The following is a 20,500-nucleotide window of genomic DNA, read 5'->3' on the forward strand; positions in this document are numbered from 1 at the left end:
TATTAATACAATATTGTATATATAATATATAATATAAAAAACAACATTAAATGTAGTAGCATCCACTGGAGGGTTAGTTGAAGCCGCATGGGGTACGCGAGGTGTAAATGCACGCACGCACGCACACACACACACACATACACACATGCCATCGCTGCCCCCGACCTCACACACAGATCTTCTGGATCTGCCCCCAAAGGGTCGGTCCAGGAGGTGGAACATGGGAGTGCAAGGCAGGACCTCAGGTAGACCGTAGCAGGATGCTATGCTAACGGTCCTGGCCGTGTCTCCAGGCGTCGAGCCGATCCAAACCGTCATCTGGCGGCCGGCCGGGGCTCGTCGGACCCGCGGCGCCGAGCAGAAGGAGACGCTGCATCTACCGGTATCTTCTCAGGGGATTAAGAGCCAAATGGGCTCACAGGCGTCCCTCGGACCGCGTCTCGCCGCTTTAGGACCGTGTCCGACTCCGATTAGTTTCCGAAAGAATTAAAAATACAGCAAACCCTTATTTTATTCACTGAAACGTACCCGTTGCAGTGGTTACAACCTGGAGCATCTGGACGCTCGGTCCGTGCGCAGACGCACGTGGACGTCCAGCGCGCGGCAGCTACTCTTGTTTATCTTTGCCGACCTTTGACCTCGTAGCCGAGAGGCGCGCTCGCTGCAGATCGACTGATTACTCAGCTCGCCTGCAGAAGATGAGGGCTACAGAGAAATTATGCACATACCGAGGTTTCTGTTCCCGCCAGGAAGACACACACACACACACACACACACACACACACACACTCAGGATGCGTCTGTTTGCATATGAAGACATGGCTCCACACTCAGATGCGACTCTCTTTTCTTTCCCTCTCTGTCGTCTTCTGGAAAATACTGTTCATCTGTACGTCACGTCTGTTCCCCGGCCCGATGGCTGCACCGGTCCGTGTGTGTGTGTGTGTGTGTGTGTGTGTGTGTGTGTGGTATTTGGGGTGGGGTCGGGGTCGGGGTTGGTTTGTCTTATGGCATCATGTTGTGGGGCCTGGTTAGGTTATGCGTCCAGGAGGGCAATGCTCCAGCAGTTACATGGAGTCACAATGTACTCCCACGACGAGCACCTCGGCGGCGCCCCCTACTGCTGGAGCGACAAAGGTAAGGGGGCTTCGGCCACGTCGCCCAATAAACGTCCGTCCGTCCCAGTCTGTCCGTCCGTCCTCGTTCCCTCGTCGGCCCGTCGGGGACGCGAGCGGTCTGATGGCGTTACGTAACGGCGGCTCAATAATTCAGAGGCGCCACGTCCAGAAATACCCCGGCGATGGATGCTTGAAGGACTCGCTGGAGAGGCGATGGAGAGCTCTCAAACAAGCCGCCGCAGTTCACCGGAACCGAGATACCAAGGAGTGTGTTCCCATGGACGCTGTAAAACAAGTGTGTGTGTGTTTGCATCACGCCGAGCCGGTTTCCAGCCAGAACTCAAATGCCATTAACAGAAATTGCTTTTCTGCGATGACTGAGGAGAAAGTGTGTGTGTGTGTGTGTGTGTGTGTGTGTGTGTGTGTGTGTGTGTGATCAGCCTCTGGGTAAATCCACCAGCCCTGACTTTTCTTCACTCTCCCCACTCACCTCCTTTGTCTTCTCACCGAATCTCCACCTCCTCCTCCTACTTCCACCCTGCCGCCATCCACGTGCCTCCTCCTTCCGTACCTTCTCTCCCGTGTTGAACCCCTCCATCTCTGTTTCTTCTCTCGTCGTCCCTCCCGTCCCGGCCGGCGCCGCAGAGAGCCGCGAGAACTCGTTCAGCCGCTCGCGCAGCTCCAGCGTGTCCAGCATCGACCGGGACACCAAGGAGGCCGTCACCACGCTGCGGTTCGGCGAGTCCTACGGACGCAAGAGCGACGCCCTGCCCACGCCCTGCCTGTGGGTGGGCACCAGCCTGGGCCTCATCCTGCTCCTCCCCATGTCCGTCCCCACCGACCAGGAGGACAGGATGGACGAGCCCGTCACCGTCGGCCCCAGCGGTGAGTGCCACGCCAGAGGGTTCGCCGGGAGAGGAGGGAGGAGAAGAAGGACATGTAGATGTTCTGGAGATGAATGAGAGAAAAAAATATGAATCATAGTGACCCCTGAGTACTTTAATTATGGCCTTTCCAATCTCAACCTGCCTGAGATGTTCTCCTACCTCTGCTACTTCTAAGAGCCAGGAGGTTTCCAGTCAGATGTTTCCCCGTGCAGCAAACTCCATCTACAGAAGCCCAACGTTCCCTCCATGTATCATGAGCAACACCGCCTTTTACTGTTGCAGGTCCAAACATCCCAGCCAAAACATACATTACATCACATTCCAGTCATTTGAGATGAGATGAGAACAACTTTATTTATCCCGAAGGAAATTGTCGTGCCAGAGTTTCAAGCAAAAACATAACAGTAAGAGATAATAGTAGGAAGGAGGGAGAATAAGAAGGTCTTAAGAAGGTCTTAAGTACAAAGATGTGAAGATTCTCTTCGGCTGAAGGAAGAGGAATCAAAAAGTCTGATAGCCTCAGGTAGGAAAGACCTCCTGTGGCGTTCAGTGGAGCTCCTTGGTGGGATCAGTCTACGACAGGACGTCAGTGTCCATGCAGGGGGTGATGGACGTTGTCCATGATGCCGAGGAGCTTCTCTGACACCTGCACCACAGACTCCAGCTCCACTCCCAGGACAGATCCAGCTCTCCTGATGAGCTTGTTGAGTCTGCTGGTGTCCGCTGTCTCCAGCCTGCTGCCCAGCACACAACAGCGTAGAAGATGACGCTGGACACCAGCGAGTGGTAAAACATCTGCAGCATGGTCCTGCAGACCTTGAAAGATCTGAGCCTCCTGAGGAAGAACAGGCGGCTCTGACCCTTCTTGAAGATGGCGTTGGTGTTCAAGGTCCAGTCCAGTTTGTTGTCCAAGTGGACACCCAGGTGTTTGTAGGTATTTGAAGTCGCACTGAGATGGTGCGGACGTGGAGAAGATCTGGGTGGAAGGATGCTGAGGTTGGAGCTGCCAGATGGGTCTGGAGGAAGACCAGGCCAGGAGGCCAGGAAGTTAGTTGGAGGCAGATGATTGGCTGTGGAGACCCCTGAGGGAGCAGCCAGGGCGAATGAGTGAATAAGTTCTCTGAAGGTCATCAGCATCACGATGAGTGAAAGACGGTGCCAAACATCCGGTCTCTTCATCCTCCAGCTTCTCCGCTGGACGTTCATAGTTGTTTCATAAAGCAAAGGAGTGTGTTGTGTGTGTTTGGAAGCACCGCTGAAGCAGAGCGGACAGTCACACCTCTGGCTCCACCAGAAATCCCAGATGTTTGGCATCTAAAACCGTCTTCGTTGTCCGTGGAACGGCGAGCGGCGGTTTTCGCCGTCCAAAGCACGCCGTTCTTTGAAGGCCCTGCTCCCCGGTGGACTTGTATGACTTTCAGAGAGTCGCCCCGGAGGACCTGCAATGCGTGTCCTCGCGACGCCCTCCTCCCGCACCTCCGGCGCCGGCATGGATTTTCTCCACGGAGCCATTCAGAGACACATTAGCAGCCCGGAGCCCCGCCGTGCACGGAAAGGCCCCCGACTCCGAGCGAAGAAGCAAATATGGATCGAGCTCCCGGCCCTTGAGGAGACGCTTCTTTCCTCCGGAGACAGGAGAGCTTCTCGCCGAAAGGTCAACGGACGGAGGCCGCTTTTCACAGACCTGTAATGATTTCCCATGTATGTGTGTGTGTGTGTGTGTGTGTGTGTGTGTGTGTGTGTGTGACGTCATATGACCTCCCCTGCATCCTCACTGATGCCGGACCTCCTGAAGCCGGTTCTGAGGAAGCTTAGCGTTGGGAAAAAATCAACGCCCAAGTTCATCTACATCTTCAGTTTGGAAGCGTGTGGTTCGCAGCTCCGTCCACGTCCGTGGTTGGTCTGGATCTGAGCGTGCACGTTGTGATGTCACACCCGCAGGGGCGCTGCTGATGCTCAAGGGCTCCGTGCTGCACTTTGGCTTCTTGGACTGCGCGGGGGCTCTGGTCCAGAGCCCCTACGAGGTCTGGCGAGACGTCAACGCCCCGGAGGACCCGGACCAACTGCGGAGACGCAAGCTGGTCCACTTTTCGCCCTCGTCGTCCCAGGACAACTGCGGGGACGGACACCTGGCGCTGGCGTGCTCCGAGAGGCAGGCCAAGGTCTTCTTGATGCCTTCCCAGTCTTGCCTTTTCGTGCACAACATCACGGAGTCGTCCTTCGTGCTGCGGGCCGACGTGGTGTCGGTGTGTAACAGCGCCTGCCTGGCCTGCTTCTGCGCCAACGGCCACGTCATGACCCTCAGGTAGGAACCCGATCTCCGTCTCGAAATATTATCCTGTAAAAAAGCAGTCCATCATGGTAACTATGAATCTGGATTGTAATTATAAACAGGGACAATCAACTGAAAGAGTCGTTCTCCAAATTTCATAATAGATAGAGCGAGAGATGACTTCATTCGTCTCCGGAGGAATATTAAATTGCATTAGCGGCCGGGTACATCGAAAAACCATAAACAAGAAACATTTGAAAAAAAAAAAAAATCGCACGAAAAATTGAAATACAAAAAAACTGTCTTTCTGTATTTTTCAAATTGGAATACAAATAAAAAAAACTATCTGCAGAGGTGCAAAAAAATGTGACTATTAAAATGAAGTAAGAAAAATGTAAATACAAAAAAATCAAATCTGAATACGAATACATCTTGTATTTGCAAGTGTTATTCGCGGTCCCTACGTCCTCTATCGCAAGTCGCTTTGGATAAAAGCGTCTGCCGAATGTAATGTAATGTAACGTAATGAACACAAACGTCTGTAGAGATGAAAAAAAAAAATGTTAATATAAAAACACGACAAAAAAAAGATGGTCCGATCCTCCTCCTTGACGTTCTCCCGCCCCGGCTCCTGCAGTCTGCCCAGCCTACGGCCGCTGATGGACGTCAACTACCTGCCTCTGACGGACATGCGCATCGCCAGGACCTTTTGTTTCACCAACGGCGGGCAGGCGCTGTACCTCAGCTCCCCGACGGAGATCCAGAGGATCACCTACAGCCAGGAGATGTATGACAACCTGCAGGTCAGCGAGCCCGGAGATGGCCTCCGCCATTCCACGTGGCCCGGTCTCCCGGTCTCCCGGTCTCCCGGTCTCCCGGTCTCCGCCGTCGTCTCGCGAAACGCCACGCTCGCGTCACCCGCGGCTTTGCATCCCGGGCACGCGCACATTCCTAGACACGTTTGTCGGTATCCAGAGTCACGGTGGCGCTCCGACCAATGGGAGCAGACCTCTTGCGTGACGCTGCCACACTGCCATCTGCAGGCTCTCGTTCCCGTTAGACGTGACATGAGTGAGGGTGAATCCAGGGCGTGCGGCGAGCGAACGCGAGAAAAGAAAACACAACCTTTTATCATTTGGACGCTATATCTCATCTGCGCCTCCTTTCAAAGCGCGTTGTCGTCCCGTCGCCGCAGGAAATGCTGGGAGAGCTGTTCACGCCCATAGAGACGCCGGAGGCCCAGAACCGAGGCTTCCTGAAGGGCTTCTTCGGGGGAAACGCTCACACCTTCGACAGGGAGGAGCTCTGTGCGTATCTCCGTTCTCTCCTCCGCTCTGCTCGCCTTTCCGTCGACCGTTCCTTTTTGACGCGGCAAAAATCTAACCCGTGATGTTTGCAGTCGGGGAGGCGGCCGCGGGGAAGGCCTCTCGCAGTCTGGCCCAGCACATCCCCGGCCAGGCGGGGCTGGAAGGCGTGAAGGTGGCGGCCGGCGGGGCGGTGGGAGAGCTGGCCCGGGCCAGGATCGCCCTGGACGAGAGAGGCCAGAGGCTCGGGGAGCTGGAGGAGAGGACCGCCCTCATGATGACCAGCGCAGAAACCTTTTCCAAACATGCCCATGAGGTAAAAGGGGTCTTTAAAAAGCATCTGCGTTATTCATCCGTGTCATTTTCAAAGAGCTGCTCCTTATTCCACCGGAAGACAATTTAGAAGAAAATAACGGCCCTTTAAGTTTCACATAAACCACAGGATAAAATAAAATAAAATAAAGTAAAATAAAATAAAATAAAATAAAACAAAATAAAACAAAATAAAATAAAACAAAATAAAACAAAATAAAATAAAAAAAAAAATAATAAAATTGAATGAAATTAAATTAAATTATCTCTTACTACTCATGGAATTTTTTGAATTGATTTGTCATGTAAATTGATATTGATCAGTATGCCGCACCATACAGAATTTAAACATGGAAGTCTTTGAGTGACCAGTAACAATAATAATATTGCATCGTGTATACAAGAAACAATGAGTATGTTCAAAAATTGATAAAAGGGACAAAGTGTTAAAAGATACAAGCGAGGGAGCCGTTGGTGTCAGATGGAAGAGGCCGCTTTAAACAAATTTGACGAGGAGGGGACGAATGGATGTTTGTGAGTTGAGAACAACTTTATTTATCCCGAAGGAAATTGTTGTGCCAGAGTTTCAAGTAAAAACATAACAGTAATAGATAATAGTAGAAAGGAGGGAGACCAAGAAATACAATGAAATATGAATTGTCTTAACTGTTAGCTGAGTTGGGTATCATACAAGATATAGGTGGAGAATAGAACCATCTCCGCGTCCCAATTCCAACCGAAGCGATGCACATTTAGAAGTCATAGGACTTCTCCGAGAGAGCGTCACTCCAGCCTCTCCTCTGCTGACGGGACCAGAAGCTGGAGTGATAACCTGGACTCCCTGCCATGTCTTTTTACAGCTGATGCTGAAATGCAAGGACAAGAAGTGGTACCAGTTCTAACCTTCCGAGAGACGCCGGAGACGTCCCGTGGAGCGCCGAGGGATTCGTGCCGAGGCTGGAACTTTCACTTGGCGGCTGAGAGAAAGACTTTGTCGTCACCTCTTCTGAGTGGAGTGTGTGCTGTGCTGTCACTCGGACGGGGGATGTTCCTCCAGGAGAACAGAGAGGATGGCATCACCTGAGGGACTTTGAGATAACGACACATCTAACACACCTGTTTCTGTGTGTGTGTGTGTGTGTGTGTGTGTGTGTGTGTGTGTGTGTGTGTGTGCGTGTGTGCGCGAGCGTGTGTGTATGCATGTGTGGTCGGGTTTAGATTTTCTGGACCTCACTGTGTAGATACTCAAAAGTTACAAAACCAACAAGAAATTGCATGAAAAAAAAAAAAAAAAAACTAAAAAATGGATGACTATTAAAAATATCAAACTGCCACATTAACAAGCAGCATGCTACTTTAACATTAAATACAAATATACGAATTTTTATTTATCAAAATAAGCCAACGACAGAAACTATGAAAATCTCTCTATTTTTTGAAATATTGACAAAAATATATATATAAAAAGGGAAATGTATACCTGCATTGCTATTAAGCCAAAACTTGTGTTTACTTTCCCTTTTTCTTCCTGTTTGGTTGGCACACACTCTTCATCTTAGCAAATGTTACTTGACACCATATAAACACACACAACGAGCTTTGTACACGTTTGTGAGCGGCGACTCCGGGCTGCACGGTGCAAACACCAGCTCGAGCCCGAACACCTCCGCCACTCTGGTTTTATTTTGGCTGCTGCTGCTGCTGCTGCTTAACAAACAAACAAACAAACAAACAAACAAACAAACAAACAAACAAACAAACTGAGCAAAGACAGGATCCCTTGCACTCCCCCTGTTAGAGTATTACAAGATAAACACCAGAGTAATATGACGCAAATACAAAGTCTTTGAGAGCTCGTACCGGTTACCTCTAATAGAAACCCACGCTCATTCACGTGCCATACTAATAAACCAAGAGTGAATGCACTCACAGCAACTGACGAAGAGCTAACATGTGACGGTTATGGGCTACGGGTGATGAGATGGACCGTAGATGGTGTTTATCACTCATTCTTGCCATTATGTCATCGTTTTTTAGAGGAAAATACAATCTTAATTTACTATGTCTTCAGCTGCCTTTGTCAGACGTACAAGTTCAACGAGCCATTTGTGTGTGTGTGTGTACGTGTGAGTGTGTGTGTGTGTGTGTGTGTGTGAGGGGTAAAGGAGTGCCATGAAAATCACACTGGTCCTCTGCCAAAGCAATCAGAAATGAATGACACCCTCCCGTCGCTCTCCAGTTATGTCTCTCTAAAGCTGTGGCTTTGTGAGTTTTTCAGCGTTTTTTCCGATATTAAAAAGGGAAAAAAAAAAAAAAAAAAAAAAAAACGTGGAAAAAAGAAAATAGCAGTTCATAATGACAAACGGTTCTTAGTGATTGTTGCAAAGAGGAGTTGGCGCCGCATCCATCCAACCAACTCCCTCGTGAGTCGTTTATCAGTGAGTGGTTCCGAAGAAACAGTATTCTTTCCAGTAATGTAAGTCGGTGACAAAAACAATGTATACGTGTGAAACATTTGGGACAATTTCCAGTGGAGGCAAATATCTTGCTTTCTTTTTTTTCATTCAATATCGTTCTTGCTGACTATATCCTCTCGTCTCAGTCCTATATTTGATGGTGACGGCCTCCAAAGGAAGGCTACTGTATGTCAGAAACAACAAAAGTTTCATGATACATGGTTGTGTATCATATTGTGATTGTGTTGTACATGTCAGTGGGTTTCCACGCGATGCAGGCGGACGGCACTGACCCAGGAGGAGATTTCGTATTCGTGTATTCGTCTGTATTTCCAATTGACCGAAAAAATTCAACGGAGTCGGGCCTTTATGCACAGCAACACATAGTAGGCCTGGTGTCTCCGCTGCGCTCGAGTTGGCCTAAATGACCGGAAATCGGACGAGCGACCGCAGAATTAAAACATGCCGCCGATAAAATGCAAATTAACGGGAAATCTGGTGAAGATTGTCAAATAAACAACCTTGAAATTAGAAAGATATTACTCGAAACACGTGGATAGTTTCAGGAGGTGAACGTATAAGTGTCTGTCGTACCGGATGGATGGCCGGGGAAAGTTAAAATAGAAGAAAACGTGGGGGCCCGCCTCAGCATCCAGTCATTTCTGCCTTCTTCTCGTCAGCTGCAGAGATCCCTTTTTTTTTCCAACAACCTCACGTTGACCCATGATGATTTAGGGAGTTTTGTCACTTGACTCGGTGAGATATCTTGGCCGTGACATGAAAAAAAAGAAATAAATCTCGTATCTCTGTACCGTTAATGAGATTTGTGTTCAGTGCAGTTCCTTCGATAGCAGAGAAAACTCTCTAAAAAAAACAATAATAATAATGATGATTGCGGAAAAAAGAAAAAAAAAAAAAACTGGAATCTACTGACAGGGTGTTTTGTTAGTATGTTTTTTGTTTTTTATATTTAATGTACATTTCAATCTTGGGGGGAAAGGTAATACAAACAAAACTAACAAACAACAAAAAAAAGATATTCTTGGGGTATTTTTCTCTGTATATGTCGTACCTGTTACTGCTGGTACTCTATCTGGTATTCTGGCTCTGTCTGTCACTGGAACACTGTATTCTGAAAAAAAAAAAGCATTTCTCTGGTTTTCCTAATGATGGCAGCAAAGTTTGTCTTATTTAAATGGATTCGACCACTTTTTGTTCTTATTGGTATTATACTAGTGTCATAGAGATTACTTGGGTAAAAAAAGAGCTTAAAATATGTTGATGCAAAAGCAAACTGAAATAAACATGGATTGATGTAAAAATGTTTTGATTCCAACTCAATGCAAAAGATGCTCTGGGATGCAGGATGCGCCCCTGGGAAAATCTTCTTCTTCTTCTTCTCCAGACCTCCTGCCTGGCTGGTCCAATTCCAGCATCCGTCTACCAATATCTTCTCTATCCCTCCTCTGTCCATGACCCAACCATCTCAGTCTGGCTTCTCTGACCTTCTCTCCAAAACATCTAACATGTGCTGTTCCTCTGATAGACTCATTCCTGATCCTCTCCATCCTGGTCACTCCCAAAGAGAACCTCAACCATACAGCATCCACCTGTCTTGTCCACCTTTCCTGTCCACCATTCCTGTCCTAATGTTCTTCTGTCTCTTGGTACCCCTGACACTTTTCTCCACCCATTCCAACCTGCTTGAACCCGTCTCTTCACCTCTTTTCCACACTCTCCTACGCTCTGCACTGTTGACCTCATCTGCCAGCTATTCTTTCATCATCATCATCATCCTCATTGAAACCTTAAAACACTTGATAGCCTTAACCTTGACAATTTATATTTTATTGTATCTCTTATTCTCCCTCCTTCCTACTATTATCTATTATTGTTATGTTTTTGCTTGAAACTCTGGCACAACAATTTCCTTCGGGATAAATAAAGTTGTTCTTATCTTATCTTATCTTATCTTATCTTATCTTATCTTATCTTATCTTATCTTATCATCATGATCATCATCATCATTAAAACCTTAAAACACTTTATAGCCTTAACCTTGACATTTTTATTTTATTGTATTTCTTATTCTCCCTCCTCCCTACTATTATCTATTACTGTTATGTTTTTGCTTGAAACTCTGGCACAACAATTTCCTTCGGGATAAATAAAGTTGTTCTTATCTTATCTTATCTTATCTTATCTTATCTTATCTTATCTTCATCATCATCATCATCATCATTGCTGTTGTTGTTTTACTGTGGTAGCTTTGAGGGGAGCAGTTTTACTATTATAATTATTATTAATATTTCTATCTTTATTGTTGTTGCTGTTGTTATTGTTATTATTATTATTATTATATTTCTTACTTCCGGGTTGACGGCCAATCAAGCATCAGGGAGCGGCGTTGACCAATCATCAGACTCCACGTACCGCCTCCCCCGCCCCCCCGCGCCGTGCCCTTCACTGTCCGCTCCTACGGTGAGGCAGTGGAACGCTAAGCTCGTCTCCTCCTCCCGGAGCTCCGGCCTCCTGCCTCTGAAGGTTTCCCAGAAACTGGCGCAGATGTCGGGCTGTGTCTAACGGAAGCGGGGTCAGGACATTCCCGTCCCGGAGCCTGGGAGCCGACATGGTCCCGGAGAGCTGACCGCCCGTCGGGGAGCGAAGGTCGGTCGACCGGCGTCCGCGGACGGGCCTCCCCCGGACGGCCATGTCTCCGCGGCTGCTGCTCCTGTGGTTCGCCGTGTTCTCCCGGGGGTCCCCGGGGGCCGGCGGTGTCCCGACGCCCGCCGCCGACAGGAGCTTAGTGTGGGGACCGGGACTGGAGGCGGCCGCGGTCCTGCCCGCCCGGTTCTTCTTCATCCAGGCGGCGGACGGCGCCGGCACAAAGTAAGGAGGCCCGCCGAGGTCCGGCGGCGGCGGGCGGGGGCGAGGTGCCTCAGGTGTCCCGCCTGGAGGCCAACTTTTCCGGGTGTGTCGGTCTGTGAACGCCCGGGAGCAGCACTGACAGCCGACATGGGCTTCTGTAAACATGTTTTATAAATATTAGCAGGTTTTATTGTTTGGACAGGTTCGATCACTTTTTCTTTCATTAATATTAGATGTAGTGGTTTGTTTTTTCACACCTAAACTGCTTTCTCAGGAAACGTGTCACACCTTATCTGCCCCCTTTTCTTGTCTATATATTTATTGAATTAAAATGAAAATGTTCTGTATAGCTTATGCTCATTGTGCTATTAGAATATATTTTTTTCAAATGCTCACACTATTCTAAATATCAGCAATACCTAATTTTGAAAACAGTATTTGTCTACAGTGAAAAGTAAACCAGTTCTTATGAATATTTTTATCAGTGGCACCCACAAGTCAGGAAGCTACACATGTAAGTGTCAAGAAAGGCAATGAAAAAAAGGAATTAAAGAAGTAACATAATGCCTTGGATTTAATCAGTCAGTCTTTGCATAAAAAAAAAATAGGGATTAATGTCGGTTTTCCTGCAGATGCAACATCTGTTTAGATGATACAGAAGTATCATCTTAACAGATGCTGCAACATAAGTCAATGTGCAAGACAAAGCACTTATATTTTAGGTGTGTTTTCTCTCGCTGTCCTGCCAAGCTGGGGGCTAAGGAGGGAGATTCATTGGAGACCCTACATTGTCCAAATATGTAGATAACACAGTGAATTGTATTGATTTGATATCCAGTACTGATTTTGCTATAGATAATGAATGAAATTTTATAAGCCCCACACCCACCCCTTTTCAGTGTGATTACACTGCGCTTCCATCGGCTCCAGAGTGCTTTCTGCACCTGATGAGAGGGTGAGCTAGCTGCCCCATGGGGTGTAGAAGTGTAGTGAAAGTTCCATCAACATCCATTCATTCTTTCATCACGAGACTCCCCTGGGTGACCCCTGTGGGCGTCACCTTCAACCTATACATTTGCGTCCCAATGTATAGGTTTCCCCTGTCTGAGCGTGTCTTTGGAACTGCAGACCATCTTTATGGTAGCTGTCTGCTGCTGCAGAGGAGACCCTAGACACCGTGTCGGCGTCCACAACACCTAGAATTAGCATGGTGGAACATCTGGTACCTGGTAGCAGATACCTTACCTGCTAGGAATGATGTATACATATTGTATGTATCAAGTGTTGTCTCACTGTAGGACTATATTTTGAATATAAGTCCCAAATATGGAGTTTATTCTTTTCTTTTTTAGAAGCATTAGACTGTAACCTTCATGTACATGAAGTCTCTCTCACTACGTCCGTAGATCTTCTCTTAAGTCTTCTTCCAGACCTGCAATTCCAGCCTCCGTCTACCAATCTATTCTCTGTGCCTCCTCTGTCCATGACCCAACCATCTCTGACCTTCTCTCCAAACATCTAACGTGTGCTGTTCCTCGGATGGACTCATTCCTGATCCTCTCCATCCCGGTCACTCCCAGAGAACCTCAACATCTTCATCTCTGCAACCTCCGACTCTGCTTTCTGTCTTTCCTTCAGTGCCTCTATCTCCAAACCATCAACCAAACCAGCATGTCTGGTCTCACTACTATCTCCTCCACCTTTCCTCTCATTCTGCCTGATAGTCTTCTATCTCTTCGTACCCCTGACGCTTTTCTCCACCCATTCCAACCTGCTTTAACCCGTTTCTTTCTTTTTCTCTCCAATGTTCTGGACTGTTGAGCCTCAGCACATAAAATCCTCCAACTTCTTGATCTCCGCTCCCTGTAGCCTCACCGATCCTCTCCTTCACGCACAGTGTCGTTTATTTTGCTGTTTTGAATTCAGTCCGATCGGCAGCTGTTGTCGTTCGGATCTCCGGTCGAGGGGGCTCACCGCGCCTGCCGCTCTGCTTCTTCTTTCCCCTGCAGTTTCACGGTGTCTCCCGGCGAGAAAACCTTCGAGGTGAAGATCGTGTCCCCCTCGGACCAGCTGACCAGGATCTGGATCCAGGTCCTGGACCGTCATGATGGCTCCTTCCTGGTGCGCTACAGGATGTACGCCAGCTATGCCAATCTTCACGTCCACGTTCTTCTCGCCGGCGGCCACGTCGCCGAGTCGCCGTACATTCTCAAAGGTATAATAGCCTCCGCTGCTGGCGGGGCAGCTGGGCAAACTGTCCATTCCTAACGTCGACCACAGTGATCCTGGAGATAGATCCTGGTCTGCAGCCTCCAACATTCGAAACTGCATGCATTTAAATACATCTTGTCCGAAACCAGAAAAAGACAGGCCTGGAAGTAAATGTAGAAAACAAACAAGAAATTTGAGAACGTTAATTTCAGGCAGATAATGTGAACCCTGAGCAGGTCCGGCGGAGGACGTGAGCCGACGGAGGCCGTGCGCGTCGTATTTGGTGTTTCTTCAACCCGTCGGCCACCTTTGAAAACGGCACGCGCCGGTCTTCTCTTACAGAGGACTTTCACGCTGGATTACATCCACGTGCACACAAACACGCACACATTTACCCCGGCGTGCATGCCAAATGTTGCTAAATGAGCGGCGTTGATCTGACCTCCAGGCCCGGTGTACCACGAGGGCTGCCACTGCCCCGAGCCCAGCAGCTCAGCCTGGGAGGCCGCCATGCACTGCCCGCCGTCCTTCCCCCAGATTGACAGGGACCTGGCCCCGTATGCCGGCGTCGACCCGGACCGCATCGCCCGGGAGGTCCCCCGCCGCTTCGGCCAGCGCCAGAGCCTCTGCCACTACACTGTGAAGGACAACCAGGTGCCCGAGCACAGACTTTCCCCAGAGTTTGCTTTTCTGATGGAACGGTGACCACTGGCGCCATGAGGGCGGGTTATCAGAAATGGAATACAGATCAAAATGGAGGTTTCCCATCCGCTCATTGGAAGCGGGTTGGTTTTGAGCAGACGAGAACCTCACGGCTATCTCGAGAAATTATTTTAAATATGCCAAGAGAGCTTTTTAGATGATAATCTGCTCTTTAGGAAGACGATTCACCCCGTTTGGATAACAGCAACGACACCTCCGGCATAAAGAAAATAATCCACAAACCTCCCATCATGAAACCTCTCTAAATATCCAAGTATTTATTTTTCAACATTATACGGAAAGTGTCTGAATGACTCCTTTTCAGAAATCCCCCTCCGTGTGCTTAAAATAGCCCCAGACAAAGGGCGGCGCGGCAGTGAAAGGCTAGGGTTTCTTTAGGCCGGATGGTTTTCGAATGAAAATTACTGCGCTGATGCTTGAGCCGCCCCAGATCAGGTTAGGCACCAAGTTAGGCTATGCAGTGTGTGTGTGTGTGTGTGTGTGTACGTTTGTGTACGTCTTTGTCAAAAAAAAAACTCACTAACCCCAGCTTACTGTTCTGTATATTTCCTGTGCATCTTATATTTGCAAGTGTTATTTGCAGTCCTTATGTCCTCTATTGTAAGTCGCTTTGGATAAAAGCGTCTGCCAAATGCAATGTAATGTAATGAAACCGCGGGGCTTCCTTGCCATCCGTCTTCCTCTGCCTTCGTAAGGCTCTCTTTGCCGTCTGTGTCGTCACCCAGCCTGCCCTTCCCTCCCAGGTGTACGTCAAAACGCTGGGCGAGCACGTGGGGTTCCGGATCTTCATGGATGCCGTCCTCCTGTCGCTCAGCAGGAAGGTACTCCATCTGAAGGGTTTTGAGCGAGGAGAGCTCCTCCGAGCTGCAGGTCCTGTGCTGACCTCGGCTTCCTGCGTCCAGGTGCGGCTGCCCGACATGGAGTTTTTCGTGAACCTGGGCGACTGGCCGCTGGAGAAGAGGAAACCCACGGAGGAGATTCATCCCATCTTCTCCTGGTGCGGCTCCAATGCCACCCGGGACATCGTGATGCCCACGTACGACCTGACGGAGTCCGTCCTGGAGACCATGGGAAGGTGAGGCTCGGCTCTCGGCGGTCCGAGGACACCGGGGGGTTCGGGGGTCCTCGAGAGGACGTGGGAAATCAGAAGAACCTTTGTCAGGGTCTTATCGCAGCCTTCCTGAAGGCCTCTCCCAGATCTGAGGAAGAAGGCCTCGGCTGGAATACTAACCCGGTCAAAGCCTTTGGTATTTCTTGGATCAGGATTTAAACCCTGACCTGGCTTTGTCCTCTCCCTGAGCCCACCTTCTCAGAGAGGCCCGGTCTCATCTGCGCGACCTCCTGCCGAGAAGAAACCGAACCGGCCGTGATTCCACCCCTGAACCGGCGCTCGACAGCCAACTCACGGCGGGACATCTTCTACTTCATGGGATTCTCATCGCAGACCCGCTCCTGTTTCATGTCCTAGCTTAGCATGCAGGAGCTTTTCACAGTTCTCCTTAGAGCTTCCCTTACTTGTGACGTCCGCCTGCATCCCAGCACGTCCTCACGCCTTCTCCGTCCCCGACCAGGGTGAGCCTGGACATGATGTCGGTGCAGGCCAACACGGGCCCGTCCTGGTCGGAGAAGAACCCCACGGCCTTCTGGAGGGGCCGAGACAGCCGGCAGGAGCGCCTGGAGCTGGTCAAGCTGTCGCAGGCGCACCCCGACGTCATCGACGCCGCCTTCACCAACTTCTTCTTCTTCAAACACGACGAGAGCCTCTACGGGCCGCTGGTCAAGCACGTGTCCTTCTTTGACTTCTTCAAGGTGAGAGTGAACAGAAGACACCTTCACGCACATCCTCGGGGTCACCTTCACGTGCACGCAGAAAGGTCTTCGCCGTGATGCGCGACGAACCCTCGTGCAGACCTTCTCATCATCGACCCTGAAAAAAATAGTGACCCCTTAGGACTTTAATTATGGCCTTTCCAATCTCAACCTGCCTGAGATGTTCTCCTACCTCTGCTACTTCTAAGAGCCAGGAGGTTTCCAGTCAGATGTTTCCCCGTGCAGCACACTCCATCTACAGAAGCCCAACGTTCCCTCCATGTATCATGAGCAACACCGCCTTTTACTGTTGCAGGTCCAAACATCCCAGCCAAAACATACATTACATCACATTCCAGTCATTTGAGATGAGATGAGAACAACTTTATTTATCCCGAAGGAAATTGTCGTGCCAGAGTTTCAAGCAAAAACATAACAGTAATAGATAATAGTAGGAAGGAGGGAGAATAAGAAGGTCTTAAGAAGGTCTTAAGTACAAAGATTTGAAGATTCCCTTCAGCTGAAGGAAGAGGAATCAAAAAGTCTGATAGCCTCAGGTAGGAAAGACCTCCTGTGGCGTTTTAGTGGAGCTCCTTGGTGGGATCAGTCTACGACAGGACGTCAGTGTCCATGCAGGGGGTGATGGACGTTGTCCATGATGCTGAGGAGCTTCTCTGACACCTGCACCACAGACTCCAGCTCCACTCCCAGGACAGATCCAGCTCTCCTGATGAGCTTGTTGAGTCTGCTGGTGTCCGCTATCTCCAGCCTGCTGCCCAGCACACAACAGGGTAGAAGATGGCGCCGGACACCACCGAGTGGTAAAACATCTGCAGCATGGTCCTGCAGACCTTGAAAGATCTGAGGAAGAACAGACGGCTCTGACCCGTCTTGAAGATTTGCAGACGCTTTTATCCAAAGCAACTCACGAAATGTGCAATTCAGTCTCCGAAGATCCAAAGTACCAGCAGTCAGAAGTCAGAAGTCACCACTCTACCAAATAGCCATCTCAAAACCATATACATACATACATACATTACTTTTATTTTTTGTTTTTTTTTTGTGCTAACATAGACATTAGTCGAGGGCTTCTGGCTGAGATGAGGCTGGAGGTGTTGAGTTAGGGTACGCCTTCAGAGGGCTGGCCTGCCAGCTGTGTGTGAAACAGGTCCGCAGAGCTGAAGCCCCGGCAAAACGTAGAGGGAAAAAATCTACGGTCTGCATGCGTGCTGCTATTTATTGCACGAAGCTCGGCGCGACTGTCAGAATAAAAACGTCTCCCCCTCCAGTACAAGTACCAGATAAACGTGGACGGCACTGTGGCGGCGTACCGGCTGCCCTACCTCCTGGCCGGAGACAGCGTGGTCCTCAAACAAGACTCGGGCTATTATGAGCATTTCTATGGTGAGCTGCGGCCGTGGGAACACTACATCCCAGTGCGGGCGGACCTGGGAGACCTGCTGGAGAAGATCCAGTGGGCCCGGGACCACGACGAACAGGTGAGGCCGTCGCCCGCCGCCTCGACAGGCTTCGCGGCTCACGAGATCCGGTGAATCCTTCTGGTTCTTCTTCCTCCGCCAGGCCAAGAAGATAGCCTTGGCGGGACAGCAGTTCGCGAGGCGTCACCTCATGGGAGACAGCATCCTCTGCTACTACCACAAGCTCTTCCAGGTATCTTCTGTTCAGTCCAAACAATCGTGTTCTTACTTTCTACTCAGAGCCTGGTGTGTGGGAAGACAGTCCAATCCAAATATTTAGTGTCTCACTCCACCAGTATGGCTGATCTTTTCTCATGTTATCCATAATTAGAGCAGATACAAGTGTTTTTGGTCACTTCTTTGGTGCTTTCTTGCACATTTGGTAGTAGATTCTGCTCCAGTGTTTATGAGCTAATTGGGATTTTGTGTTTTTTTTTTTGCTGCTGCTCTTTGACATCTGATTCAACAAAATAGCCCTGTTTGTAGAGGATTTGTGCACAAAACATGAGTCTGTTGGATATTTGATGAAAAGCCAGAGTGCCGTCCCACAGTTTCCATCCCAGAATAAAGAACAGCAGTTCATCCATGCGTAAGGTTGTACGCATGCTAACAGCAAATACCTACCGAATACGAACGGAGTAGAAATATTCTCGTTCACGGTGCACATTACTTTATTGATAACCACTTTTCACATTGGTGTGCGTTGAGCCTCTACAAGACCTGCCGCCGTCCGAGGGCTCTTCAGCTTCCCGCTTGAATTCCCCCGCGTAATCCAGACTCCATCCTTGCAGGAATATTCCAAACTCCAGCTCACGGAGCCCAAGGTCCGCGAGGGGATGGAGCCGGTGCCGCAGCCCGGCGACGACCTGTTCCCGTGCAGCTGCCACCGAACGCAGGTACGAGCCGACCCCCCTGTCGAAGGGGCCCGTCGGGGTGTGTGTTGCGACATAGCTCACCTCCACCGGGAGATATCGGCTTCCAGCTGCGCTCAATCAGCGCATGGGATTGTCTTTACTCTTAACATAGTCTTTCTTCCTTCATTCCCTTAAAAAAGAAATACTCAGTGCACTCCCTGGGAGTGAGAGAATGGACGGCACTCATTTCTCAACACCGACAAATGTGATCTTGGGTCTGGCAAAGGGGATGTTGTGGTTCCCAGAGGGAGTGAAATAAGACAAGATAGACCCCCATGGGGGAAATTTGGTGCCACAGCAGTGCAACAATCACCATATCAATAATATGAATAGAAATATAAAATAGAAGAGATATAAATATGAATATAAACATCAAATCGAGGAGATTTGGTCAATAGAAGCAATAGATTGGGGGAAAAAAACAAGGGATAAACTGGATAAGCAGGACGGATTGGTGCACGGCGGAGCGTGGCCTTGGATATTCAGAATAACAGAGAGACTTACAAAAATGGACACGCAAGAGAGGAAATATGTGGTTATAGTTTATCGATTTGGAAATGCGGTGCTTTCTTGGCATCGGTTCAGCAGCACAAGAAGCAGACGTCCTGTGAGCAGGTGTTCGGGAAGCACCTGCACTGACGGCGGGTCTCCTCAGGTGGACGGGATATTCCAGAACAGGAACCCTGTCAGGAAAACACCCCGACCTTCACCGTAGATGCATGGAGTGAACTTTGTCCGCGCCTGTTAACACCCGAGGGAAGCAGCGGCGTTCGGCCGTTCATCAATGAAAAGTCATCCCGGCGTTGTCCTCCAGTGTGTGGCTCCCTCTAGTGTCTGCAAAACACACCATCCCATCATCCAAGCATGGAGCTGATGAGAAGTTCAGGCCACCGACACCAGCGGGGACGGTTTTGTTCAGTCGCTGTAGTGGGTTTGGTTTTTCTGGTCTGCTGGACGTCCCAGAACAACAGCAGGAAAGTCTGCTCGCATTATAAAAAAAGGAAAACGGTATCTCCCGGACGCCTTTGGTGAGCCTCAGACCCTGGAGACACCTGACATGTTTCTGAATGAATGTAAAATCTGGAAGGAAGCTATCTGTCAGTGACAAGGACACGCAAGGTTCTCTGGAAGGCAGTTTGAGAAGCTGTGAATTTGAGGTGAAGCAGTGGTTCTCCTCCTCTGACCTCCTGGTGTTTGTTTCCACAGGCCAAGGATGAACTCTGAGCCCTCCTGCAGCCCAGAAAGCTCCTGCACAGACTCATACTGCCAAACTCTTTTCCTACGCCTTAGAAAACTCTTTTAATATAATGCTTGTTTTTCTGGATGAATATTTTGTATTTGTAATTTTAATAAGACAAGTTTTGTATCACCATTCCTCCATGCTAAAACCCAGAAAAGCCTCCGATGAAACACCTGCACCTTCGACTGGAGACTGAAACACCTTTGCTGAATGATGATGGACATCACCAGACTTTAATGCAAATTAAAAATAAATAAATAAATAAATAAAATAAAAGTCGTTTCAGTCACAAGAAGGAGATGCGTTGACTTTATCTGGACCTGAAATGGAGGATGGAAATGGAGGCCATCAGAGGGACAGCACCTGGCAGATGTTCTGGAGATAAAGTCACCATGAGATGGTTTGGACATGGACACATGAGGGATGGGGAAGATCTGGGTAGAAGGATGCTGAGATAAGATAAGAAACTTTATTGTTCTCTGCCGGGGAAATTCCTTTGTCACAGCAGCAGAACAGTTGTGTCAAAAAAAGAATAATGAATATAAATAGAGAGGCAGAAGATAGCAAGACATTCAGGAATAAATAGACAGCAGACAACAGCAACATCAGGGATAACTATGGACAACATCAAGGAACAGTGGGGGTGAAAAGTACGCGATGAGAACCAAACAACAATAGAAATAGACTGACAAAAATAAATAGCAACAAATGAACCTTTTGACACCTTTTGTGCCGGACAAAATACATATAAAAAAAAAAAATGCATTTGTTAACTGTACATATCAGACCCGTCTGACATTTGTCTGAACATTGTTTGACATTTGCATTGAAAATAAAACCAGTTCAGTTTTCAAGGCTCTGACGTTCGCTTGCATTTCGTGCACAAACCGTTTTCTCCCTTGTAGCTT

At 48.8% G+C, this 20,500-nt stretch overlaps 2 protein-coding genes across 13 annotated transcripts in view; both read left to right on the forward strand.

Annotated features, from left to right (window-relative positions):
• The window catches only part of stxbp5l (syntaxin binding protein 5L), a 95,634-nt gene extending 85,963 nt beyond the window's left edge, over window positions 1–9,671 (forward strand). For 6 of the 12 annotated variants that reach the window (XM_086144748.1, XM_086144750.1, XM_086144745.1 and 3 more), the window contains 7 exons: window positions 1,036–1,137; window positions 1,764–2,003; window positions 3,947–4,310; window positions 4,915–5,080; window positions 5,473–5,584; window positions 5,677–5,897; window positions 6,754–9,671. In XM_086144748.1, coding sequence (XP_086000874.1) covers window positions 1,036–1,137; window positions 1,764–2,003; window positions 3,947–4,310; window positions 4,915–5,080; window positions 5,473–5,584; window positions 5,677–5,897; window positions 6,754–6,795 — 1,247 coding nt within the window. In that variant the 3' untranslated portion in view covers window positions 6,796–9,671. The remainder of the gene's footprint in view (window positions 1–1,035; window positions 1,138–1,763; window positions 2,004–3,946; window positions 4,311–4,914; window positions 5,081–5,472; window positions 5,585–5,676; window positions 5,898–6,753) is intronic. The other 6 variants (XM_086144752.1, XM_086144749.1, XM_086144754.1 and 3 more) reach the window with 1 other exon arrangement.
• A 1,169-nt stretch (window positions 9,672–10,840) lies between these two features.
• Window positions 10,841–19,882, forward strand: poglut2 (protein O-glucosyltransferase 2). Its single transcript, XM_086144759.1, has 10 exons — window positions 10,841–11,238; window positions 13,227–13,432; window positions 13,877–14,082; window positions 14,895–14,972; window positions 15,054–15,226; window positions 15,723–15,960; window positions 17,250–17,459; window positions 17,542–17,631; window positions 18,230–18,334; window positions 19,559–19,882. The coding sequence occupies exons 1-10, from the start codon at window positions 11,060–11,062 to the stop codon at window positions 19,574–19,576; spliced, it is 1,503 nt and encodes a 500-aa protein (XP_086000885.1). The 5' UTR covers window positions 10,841–11,059; the 3' UTR covers window positions 19,577–19,882.
• Window positions 19,883–20,500: the final 618 nt, after the last annotated feature.

Source organism: Fistularia commersonii, chromosome 4 (assembly GCF_037954325.1).
Source record: "Fistularia commersonii isolate RoL2024-O1a breed Wild chromosome 4, RoL_Fcom_v1.0, whole genome shotgun sequence".
NCBI lineage: Eukaryota > Metazoa > Chordata > Actinopteri > Syngnathiformes > Fistulariidae > Fistularia > Fistularia commersonii.

Bases quoted from the DNA above. Each gene is read 5' to 3' on its own strand.
- poglut2 (XM_086144759.1), top strand. From the start codon at position 11,060: ATGTCTCCGCGGCTGCTGCTCCTGTGGTTCGCCGTGTTCTCCCGGGGG. The intron at 14,973-15,053 runs GTACTCCATCTG...TCCTGCGTCCAG, and splicing joins TCCTGTCGCTCAGCAGGAAG to GTGCGGCTGCCCGACATGGA. The intron at 15,227-15,722 runs GTGAGGCTCGGC...GTCCCCGACCAG, and splicing joins GTCCTGGAGACCATGGGAAG to GGTGAGCCTGGACATGATGT.